General features: G+C 36.1%; 2 protein-coding genes across 3 annotated transcripts; both read left to right on the plus strand.

The window, feature by feature from the left end:
- Positions 1-894: 894 nt before the first annotated feature.
- LOC120203040 (p21-activated protein kinase-interacting protein 1-like) lies at positions 895-3,109 on the plus strand. The gene is made up of 3 exons (XM_039203412.1): positions 895-1,594; positions 2,340-2,631; positions 2,908-3,109. Coding segments are annotated over exons 1-3 (951 nt in total). The 5' UTR covers positions 895-937; the 3' UTR covers positions 2,910-3,109.
- Positions 3,110-4,351: 1,242 nt separating this feature from the next.
- Positions 4,352-8,713, plus strand: LOC120203039 (putative ALA-interacting subunit 2). 2 transcript variants are annotated; one of them, XM_039203409.1, is made up of 9 exons: positions 4,352-4,580; positions 4,934-5,052; positions 5,626-5,687; positions 5,830-5,904; positions 6,025-6,141; positions 7,287-7,357; positions 7,590-7,887; positions 8,078-8,367; positions 8,539-8,713. In XM_039203409.1, the coding sequence occupies exons 2-9, from the start codon at positions 5,004-5,006 to the stop codon at positions 8,543-8,545; spliced, it is 969 nt and encodes a 322-aa protein (XP_039059340.1). In that variant the 5' UTR covers positions 4,352-4,580; positions 4,934-5,003; the 3' UTR covers positions 8,546-8,713. The 2 variants fall into 2 exon arrangements, with proteins under 2 accessions (XP_039059340.1, XP_039059342.1); XM_039203411.1 differs by having other exon boundaries at positions 8,078-8,382; positions 8,539-8,576.
- The last annotated feature ends 2,207 nt before the right edge of the window (positions 8,714-10,920 follow it).

Raw genomic sequence — 10,920 nt, forward strand, 5'->3', positions numbered from 1 at the left:
AAAGTAAAATTGTTTTTTTAAAATATTCCTTATAATTTATAGTTCCCCTTTTACTAACATTATCTCTATAATACTTTTAATGAAATCTTCACAGCATCCATATTATATCAATCATATTCGTCTATCTTCAATTTATCTATCAATTTAGACGTTAAATATTAATTTAAATATAAAATGAATTATATATATACATTAATTACTTAATCTCAACCACTTGTACCAACACTCGATAGTATAAAATGAATTATATATATATATATATCAAAATTTAAAAAACATATAATTAATGTATGCAGATTTAAAACCTAATGTATCACATAAATAGGATAATAATAAAATTTAAAAATATTGTTTTTCATTTTAGTATGGTAGATCTAATTTAATTCGATCGATTAATTTAATTATTTTGCAAAGTAAATGTTTTAGATGTGTCACATTATTACTTTTGGATATATGATATGTATTGTTTTATCATTTTAAATATATGACACGTGTGACACCATTATTTCAAATTTATTATATATGTCACGTCGTCATTTTAAACACGTGACATGTATTTGTTAATGATAAATGTTGACTATTAATTAACTATCGATTCTCATCTAATCAAGAAATATTTATTATAAAATAAAATATTAAAAATAAGATATTTTAAAAAATAAAAATAATTATTTTGTGAATAATTTTTAGCATTAGGACTATTGCGTTTTTCAAGTAAATTGGAAGAATGATTTGATCGATAAAATATTGATACTTTAAGGATTAAATTAAAATGTTTTGAAATTTGATATCAATTTAGAATATAAACCACAGTGTGGGGATGTTTTCTCAATTAGGCCTTCATATATATATATGCTTATAATTTTTTTTATTGGTTATTTATTGAGTTGTTAAACCCAAACTGAACCCTTTCTTCAATCTCTTCACCGCCACCGCCATGTCCCTTATAGCAGGCTCCTACGAACGTTTCATTTGGGGTTTCAAACTGAAACCTCAAACCCACGACCCTTCTTCTCAATCCCTCACCCTTACCCAAATCTTCTCTTACCCATCCCACAACGCCCCCATAACTACCGTAGCCGCCGCCGGCCCAGCCGCCGCATCCGGCTCTTCCGATGATACCATCCACATCTACGACCTCTCATCCGCCGCTTCCCTCGGTCCTCTCCACCACTTCAACTCCTCCATCACTTCCCTCTCTTTCTACTGCCCTCCAAGCCTCTCCTTCCCTCGCAATCTCCTCTCAGCCTCTGCCGATGGCACAATCTCCATATTTGACACCGAACCCTTTGTTCTTCTCAAGTCCTTTAGGTCCCATAAAAAGGGCATCAATGATTTGGCCGTCCATCCTTCTGGGAAGCTCGCTTTGAGTGTTTCACGTGATGGGTGCTTGGCTATGTCGAATTTGATGAGAGGGAAAAGGAGCTTCTGTTGTAGGCTGGGGAAAGAAGCGACGATCATTAAGTTTGATGGAAGTGGAGAGAGGTTTTTTATGGCTTCCGAGGGGAAAGTTGGTGCTCATTTGGCGGAAGATGCTAGGTTGTTGTTCGAGTTGGATAATGAGAAACGAGTTCTTTGTGCTGCACCTGGAGAGGTTAGTTTCTCTTTTAATTTTGATGGTAAAGTAACATTTTAATATAGCTATTTCATTTGTTTCTAGAGGAAATATAGGAAGATAAAGCAATTTTCGTAGAGAACTCGTTGCTTTAAAATGTCTAGTTTTTTAGGCATGAAAGTTATGGTTGGAGACAGTGAAGTACTCAGGATTTTATGATAAGGTGAACTTATAAAATAAAATTTTAGGGGAGAGCGAATTTATAAAATTTTTAGGGATGAAAATATATTAATAATAGAAAATACAAAGAAAATATCTAAAATTTATAAGAATTTGAAGTTTTCAGGGGATCGTCCCACCCCTGTCCATCCCTAGTTGGAGGTTGGATTGTAAATTGTGTGATGATTACAGTTTATTGGTGTTCTGTTCTGCATAAAGTTTTGATAGAAGAAGAGAGCTAAAAGTCCAGAGCTGCAAGGTCGAGTAATTCACAATGTAGTTGAACCATCTTTTGGTACAAATCTACGACTACATATCAATAGGCCTGTACTTTGTGTTATTTAGTGGTTGAGCGCCTTAGAAGATTGAACAAGGTGATTTCTGATGGGGCATAGTTTAGCTTCAAAGATAAGATGTTCTTCTAGATGTCATTATTCTTCATATGATCCATTTGTTGTGGCAGATTACTTAAAATATTCTTATGCTACTTATTCCATGATGTGCATTTCTTGCTTTCTTGTCATTCAGAACTTGATTTTCTAAAGACTAATTATGATTTTGCCAGAGTGGAATTTTATTTACTGGTGGTGAGAGCCGTAATATTACAGCATGGGACACTAACAGTGGTAAGGTTGCTTATTCCATCGAGGATTCACATTCCACCCGTGTAAAAGGTATTGTTGTGCTTACCAAAGATGGTAGTAGTGAGGATGATCCATATTTAGTAGCGTCTGCATCATCCGATGGGCTTATACGTGTTTGGGATGTTCGAATGGCCGTCAAGGAGAAGCCAAATCCATTGGCTGAGGCTAATACAAAGTCCCGGCTGACTTGTCTTGCCGGATCATCTCTCAAATGTGAGTATTCTACTTTTTCTTGTGTACTTAATTTCTTGTCTGTCTAGTAAACTTATGGCCATGTTGATATATTTCATTTGCCACCAATTTAACCATTCTAATTGTTTCCATGTGCTGTATAAATGATGTGATAATCTAACCCGAAATTCTTTTGTGAATTTCTTTGATGCGATTTTACCTCACGGGCTATATTAGCTGTATTTTGTGTGTGAATATTTGCATTATTTGTGGTTCTTTCACTTCATAGTAACTTTCTATGTTTCAAAATGCTCAAAGGACATGAAATTGTGGACATTTTGAAGCTCTTGCTTGATTTATTGTGAATCGACATTCTGAAGATCAGGAAGAGTGCTCCTAAAGAAGAGGACGCTGCAGCAGAAGTATAATAAATTATGTGAGCGAATTCGAAATATATGAATGGGGTTTTAGGAGCTCTCTCATGTTTGCTGTAAAACGCCTGTTTTTGATTGACAACTGATGATTATGTTCATGATTTCGAATGGTAAAGTTGTATCATTTTATTTACATTTAATACTTAATTGAGATTCTTATTAAATTTCCATTATGAAGTGTCAAATTTTAGAAGCTGAGGTAAAAGGCCAATCTTTAGGGTGGCAACTTCCCATGTATATGATGCTAATAACTTTTGGAAGGGCTTCAGGCATGGCAGCTTCTCATTTAAGTTCTCCAATGAAAATAGTAGACTGCGACGGATGTTAGATATTTTAAGCAGCATCAACCCTTGACCCCAAGAAATTAATAATGGAGGGCATATTTCCACTTTGAGAAGCTTCAGAAATCCAACTTTTCCAATAACACAAATCCCTAACAGGTTTTCCATCACACACCTTATGCTCCAACTCACTAAATCCCCTGTAAAACAACACCAAAGCATCAACAACAGCCTCAGATGAACGAAAACCCTGTATTGCCAACTGCAACCATTTTCCCTTTCTCAGCTCCATCGAACAAGAACAAGCTCTCAGAACAATAGGGTAAAAGTTCTCATCAGGGTACATGAATTTTTTTTTTCACCACCATGCTCTTATAAACCAACAGGGTCCTTTTATATTCACCCAAAGTCATTAAATTTCTTAACATTGTGTTATAAAGGTGTGATCTTGGGTTCTGATGAGAAGAAATTGTTGGGTTCTCGCATGGATTTGTGGGAGGTGGCGTTGTTTGTTCCTTAGATTTAACAGAGATGAGACGATGCAGCTGAAAAGCCTTGTTTGTGTAGCCAGAAAGTGTGGGAAATTGGAGGGGAAAATGTCCCGGGTGGTTCATGGGCCGCGTCTTTTAACACGTGACGTCACATCAACGTAAGATGCATGTTAGATCCGTAATATTTTCTCTAACGGTATCTAATACGTAAATAAAAAAAATTAGTGATTTTTCAATAAATACGCCATTGAGTGGAAAGCATTTTAACTGCAGAGAGCTTTTGGCGGCTATATGGCCATCTCATTAACATATAATAGTTACCCTCCAATATCATCTTTTCTTTTTGTACCACTTAATTTTTTAATCATTTTTCCAAGCAAGATTCATATTTTAAGATCAAAATCCGTATTTGGAATTTTTCGAAAGTGTCCCAAAGTTTTCTAAACTAAAAGGAACTAATTAATATAATGTAAGATCATTGAAAAAGAAAGTGAGGCTTCACCCTCCATTTATTTTATTTATTAATATTCTGGGGTTGCTTGCTTTGTATCATCGCTTTCCCTCGTTATTGTTGAAATCACACATTTTTTCCTTTCTATTCGTATTTTGTAGAATAAAAAAATTCCAGTTTTCCTCATGGAAGCAATCTTTTCACTTTCGCTTCAATTAAAGAATAAAGAAAAATTCGCTTCAATTTTCGCCTAATACGACCTTCCCTCCTTATTTTCAAGCTCATTCGTTTGTATCTTATCGAGATTGCCGCCAGTTCTCGCAGGTTGTCTCTCTCGTTACGATTCTCTCTCTTTTCCTGTTTGGTTAATGAGGAAAATGAGAGGGACAGGAAATTTACATAATGTAGTTTATAGGATTAGAGTTTTCTATATTTATTCATTCTTTCTTTTTACGATGGAGTTTTAGATTGAGGGTTGACGAAGTTATTATAGATTACTATTTGTTACTTTATGATCTCTTCTGTTTGGTTGCCGGGAAATTCAGAATAATAGTTATTAGATTCGGAGCTAAGATAAGATTAATATCCATTCGAATTTAATAGTTATTACATTTAACAATTAACACCTAGAAATGAGGTCTTTGAATTTCGGTTTGGTTGTATTTACTGTGTTTTGTTGTGTTTCTATGTAGGAATTCGACCTTCAAAGGTTGCTGAAAGGATTGCGATTGTCGAACGCCACCGTGAAGGTTCGGAAATGTCGGAGACTAATAGTGATAGACACAGACGCAGAGACAGCGATTCAGGTTTTCCGTCTGTTTTAACTCTTGTTTCCTTTTTGGTATTTGAGGCTTTTGCTCCATGAATTCTGAGGGAAGGATATGCATGCTTACCTAACTTTCATTCATGTGCTCATGCTCCAAGTACATGTCAAGACATATAAACATAGTTGATACGAAATACGAGTTCATTTGTTCTCTACATATGTTTACTTACTATCTGCACTGTTAGCATTTGTCTATGAGTATTTGTAAGCAAATTTGTTCATCGATGTGGCTGTCTCTGCGCTAGTCTCTCTACTTCTGTGCATTATGCTCGAGTCTTTTCTTCTTGGGGAGTTGTGGCAGTGAGAGCAGCAGGTGGAGTGATGGTGTATTTTCTTTTGAATTGTTTATCCATAATCATCATTAAGCTAAAGTTAAAGCACATTTGAAAGACATTATGCATCAATTGTTGTGCTAATTGCAGAGGGTTGAATGCAAGTTTGGCTTCAGATTAGAAGTACTACATTATATGAAAGAACCAGTAGCAAAGCTGCTTACAATCGAATATTGCCTCATAAATATCATTATCGTGGTCTTCTAATGGTTGTTTTGCAGCTTTTTATATGTTTACTCAGCAAAGGCTTCCGGCCTGCAAACCTGTCCTTACGCCACCATGGGTAAGAGCATGACAACACTCTTTAGTACCTGAAAATCTTCACTCATCTCTGGCTAATATTTAACTTGCATTTTGTGATGTTAGGTGCCAATAATGCTTATTATTACCGAGTTTTATTTACGGGTTCATCTTCTTTTCTGCAGGTCATTACGATATATTTTCTTATAGGTTTCATTTTCGTTCCCATTGGCCTTTTTACTCTGCGAGCTTCTCATAGTGTAATTGTCCATTCTTTGGCTCTTGTCATCTCATGTAGCTATATATTATACATCTTTTCCGAGCATCCATTGATGTATTTAGAACATACTTGTGAATAAGCATTTTTCTTTGGTTCATAGGTTGTTGAAATTGACGAACGGTATGACATAGAATGTGTACCCACACAATATAGAGTTGATAAGGTTTCGTATATCCAGAATGACTCGATTCCCAAGAATTGTTCTCTTCTCTTCAAGGTGATACGTTCTTTCTGCATTACGATATGAACATTAAGTTGGTTCCTATTTTTTTTTTCTGATAGAAGATTAGGCCTCATTAAAAATCCCCTTTTCACCCTCCATGTTATGTAAGTAACATGAAGGACAAAGAAAGGAGAAAAAGAGTGCCTAGAAATTTATTAGATGAAACAATAGTACAACAAAGGCAGACCCTAAACATCTGCTAACACCACCAGGAATTACATAAAACTTAAACACAACAGCTAAACATAGGAAATAAAATTTCCTACACCTCAACACAAGCAGATAGAAACCAAAACATCACCCTATCCCATCTTTAGCTAATTTGTCAGCTTCCCAATTTGCAGCTCTCAAGATATGCCTAATAATGATATCCTTCCCTTCCATAAGAGAGACTATATCCTTCACCAATAATTGAAACATAGGAGTGCATAAACCCGGATTCTTGATCCACTTCAGAGCATTGCTTGAATCTGATTCAAGAATAAACCTCTGATTAAGAACAGAACTTAAATCTTCCAGAAGACATAACCCCCTCTTAATCGCCAATAATTCTGCCAAGATTGGAGGACCACCCCCAACTCTTTCTGAAAACCATTGAAGCAACACGCCTTTGCTGTCCCGAATCAGACCACCAATACCTCCCTTATCCCAGCCCTTTTCCATCGCTCCATCAACATTTAGCTTTAAGAACCCATCCGGAGGAGGAACCCAGCAAATTGGTTTAGAGTTACCATTTCCCTGTCTTCCAGTTGGTTCCTATTGAAGTGTTCAAATATTAACCTTAAGTTGGAATAGTCAGTTCCATGTATAGTTGCTATGCAAATGTTTCATACATTTCGAACCATGTCTGGCCAAGCTATACCTTCAACCATCCTTTCTCAGTCATTAAGACGCATTACACTGCAGTACAGACTATCAGCAATTGAGTGTCTGTTACAGGGAAAAGTGAAAATTTGTGTCACAGTATTTCTTCCTATCCTGTTATTTCCTTTGTAAGTCAAATCATATATTTCTGGAATGCAGAGAGAAACATCTACTCAGCTGCCAGTATAGGTGCATTATTCTTAGTAGAATACAGGTCTTTAGCAAGCTGTATTGTTTTTTGGTAACATTTTTTTGCATCTAACATTTCTTTGTAGGTGGACAAGTACATGAAAGCTCCTATTCACATTTACTATCAGCTTGATAACTATTATCAGAACCATCGAAGGTGCGGAATCTTTCACTTGATGGGTTTAAATCTTTGCCTTGATCAACATGATAAAACGATCCATTTCCATTAAATTGTTTTTTTCCCTTATCTGGTGAAAGTATTACCATTAAATTGTTTAAATGAACTCTTAGGGGATTGTTGCCTTCTACATTTTGCAGTCTTTTGTATTTTTTATTTATATTTAATTGTTTCTCCAGTTTGCACTTCACTGGTCTAAACGTTTTTCCAGGTACGTCAGAAGCAGAAGTGATCAGCAACTCTTACATGGACGGAACTCTCATGGCACAAGTTCCTGTCAACCTGTAGAGTCGAGCAATAATCAGCCTATAGTTCCTTGTGGGTTGATAGCATGGAGTTTATTTAACGATACATTTACATTTAATCGTGGTAAAGAAAAACTCAAGATCAACAGGACAAACATTGCCTGGAAAAGCGACCGGGATCACAAGTTTGGAAAGAATGTATACCCTTTCAATTTCCAAAATGGCACTTGGATTGGTGGTGGAAAGCTGAACCCGAGAATTCCGGTAAGTACTTCCTCTATCTGGAGACATTATATAGCGGTGTTTCTGATTTCATTACTCAAAATACCTGATTCCAATATCTTGCAATAACCAGTTTTTTCAGTTTATGAATTTGCTAAAGCTTGAGAAATAATCTTTTGGTTTTTGTTTTTCTTGCGCTTTCTTTTGGTACTGGTGAATGAATGCATTATAGCTAAGCGATCAGGAGGATCTTATCGTATGGATGCGTATATCTGCGCTCCCTAGCTTCCGAAAATTGTATGGGAGAATTGAAGAGGATTTAGATGTGGGTGATTATGTAGTTGTCCAGCTAATGAACAACTACAACACTTACAGTTTTGGAGGTAAAAAGAAGCTTGTTCTTTCAACATCAAACTGGTTGGGGGGAAAGAACGACTTCCTTGGTCTTGCGTACGTCTTTGTCGGTTCTTCTTCGCTTACCGTTGCCATTGTTTTCATGCTCCTACATCTACGTTCTCCGAGGTAAAACTTCAATTGGTAATGAACAACTTTAAGTCTCTTCACTTCCATCAAAAGACTAATTATTAAGAACCATTCTTTTTCAGTTACCAAATTGTTAACATGCCCTTATTTTTCAGATTTCTGGAAATATCTTATGATGCTTTGCTGATAATAATCTTTCTGTTTGCACAGGTCTTAATGTAGACACGAGTTATTTACCATGGACCAGGAAAAACCTTTCCGGGTGATTCAACCGATGAAATTCCGTCTGACATTTTAAGCTCCAAATCGGTGAGTGATTTCGAACTGTAATCCGTAACAGGGTTAGGTTATTCCGGTTCTGAATTAACGAACTTGTTATACATGTAAATAGCTGAACAAAAGAATATTTTCATGACGGTTACTATGTGTTGTGATAAATCAATGCAAAATGGATAACTTCTCTTTGAATCTTACTTTACATTGCATACAATAATGTTAAAAAACACCTTTTTATACTCGTCTTAAGTCGGCAGCAGCCTTATCCCAAAACATGATTGTGTTTCATTTGTCTGATCTGTCATATTTTCTTGTATATATCCTTTGAAAAAGACCAGAACTAACCACATCGTGTGGAACATGCAACTGTATCCACTGCATGTGACTCTGTCCCACTTCCTTTGTTTCGTTCAAACCGCATTTAAACTTTGAAAGACCAGTCCGTAGTGTACTGTTTTCCGACTTTCCCGTCGATGTGGACTGTAGACGGAACAAATCAAACATCGTGTTGTTGGATTGGCTCAATATCTATGAACTCTTAACCATATAATTTCACTCACAAAATCCATTTTCTTCCCCTTGATCCTTATCCATAACTTATAGGCCGAAATTCAGCCGGTTGGTCTTCACAGTTGCCTCTTCCTCAGGGAATTAGCCATGTCTAGATGGTTTGGTCACGTGGGTTAAGCCTCCATCTTTAAATATTCTTGTCTGTTTTGGTCTAAATTATTGCCAACAAGCTTCCAGCCATTTTTGTCTGTCATTTTCCCTTATTTTAAGCACTTCTTTATCCCCTTCCTATATAAACCCTACCTTGCCCTCCAAGCTCTCCACACCCCAAGTTCCTATATCCTTGTCAATTTTCTTCTTCAAGTAACCACCAAAACCCATAGTCAAAGACTCAAAAACCACTTTTTTTTGTTATCAACCTTAGAGATGGGATGCAAGCAAAACTGGGGTGCTGTGGCACCAGCACGTCTCGTTTCGACGAGAAAATCTTTGACTTTTCCGAGATTAGAGACCATTCTCGAAGAAGGGTGTGAAAATCAAGCAGTTTTCACCAAGAAAATCTTGCTTTACCTTCCGGTGGTGTTGTCCACGGTTTTCTACTTCTTGGTGTACAAGGACGTGAGTCATTGTGCATGAACCTACGTCTCCCTTGCGTTTATAAGCTCGGAGTTGCAGGCTTTAGATTTTGCTTTTGCTTCACGGCGGGTTTGAGAAATTCAAGAGTCTTGGGGGTCATGGTGGCCAGAAGCATGGAAATGGACAAGCCATGGAAAAAACATGAAAAGAATTCGATGCTCAAGGAATAAGAGATTTGATAAAAATGTTCCATATTTTGTAAATCATGTTTTATCATATCAATCCAAGCCTTCCGTCGTTTTTAGTTTTTCAAAGTTTCTGATTTTTAATCTTCGCTCTCGCCATTTTGGCCAATAATGGTATTTTAGGTGGTAAAATGAAATTTGAGTTGGATAAATTGCATTATTTCTCACTGTAATTTACTCTCTTCTGTTCATCTAACTTTCGTTTTATTTTGCTCCTTGAATTTTGGTATTATTCTTGTTATGATCACTCTACCGTTAAATTTCCTTCATTTTTCTTCTTTTCTTCTTTTTATCTCTTTCATTTTCTCTCAACATGGTAGAACTCCGACCACTGTTCGTCGAGGCCAACCACCACGCCGACCGCTGTCAGCCGTTATTGACACTAGCCAATAGACCCCAATTTTTTTTCCACCAAACTCTCTTTTTCTCTTGAACACAAATCTAGTATCCATTTAACCTAAAATCCCCTTAAATTTCATAGATCTAACGTTAAATCTTTCGATTTTTTGTTCTTTGGTCCTTACCGTTCGTTGTTAAACTGCTGCTCTCACTCCTCTCGCGCCCCCTCTTTATTTATATTCTCAGCTTTTCCTTTGTTTTAACTGCATTTTTGCTTTCCCATCAATGCGATTTTACTTTGATATTTTAATGTTTTATTAATAAATAGTATAATTTTGCATATAATTTAGTGTGTATAAATGGTGTTTACAGAAGGTATTTTTCGATGACAAGAAAAAGTGACAATGAAAGCTTCAGTTGAGATAGACAATGATGGTAGGAGGGTGAGACGGTGGGAGTTGGAGGGTGAGGATGGGGTGGGTGGAGTTGTAATTTGGGATTAGGGTTTAGAAATAAATTTTGAGAACTTTTATTTTTATTTTAAATATTACATGTCATAATTAAATATAAATAATATATATACATATATATATATATATTAATAAAAAAGTCACATTATCCAGCTGTGACAAGTTTAACGGTTAAA

Source organism: Hibiscus syriacus, unplaced genomic scaffold (assembly GCF_006381635.1).
Source record: "Hibiscus syriacus cultivar Baekdansim isolate YM2019G1 unplaced genomic scaffold, ASM638163v2 tig00009019_pilon, whole genome shotgun sequence".
In the NCBI taxonomy this organism is placed as follows: Eukaryota; Viridiplantae; Streptophyta; class Magnoliopsida; order Malvales; family Malvaceae; genus Hibiscus; species Hibiscus syriacus.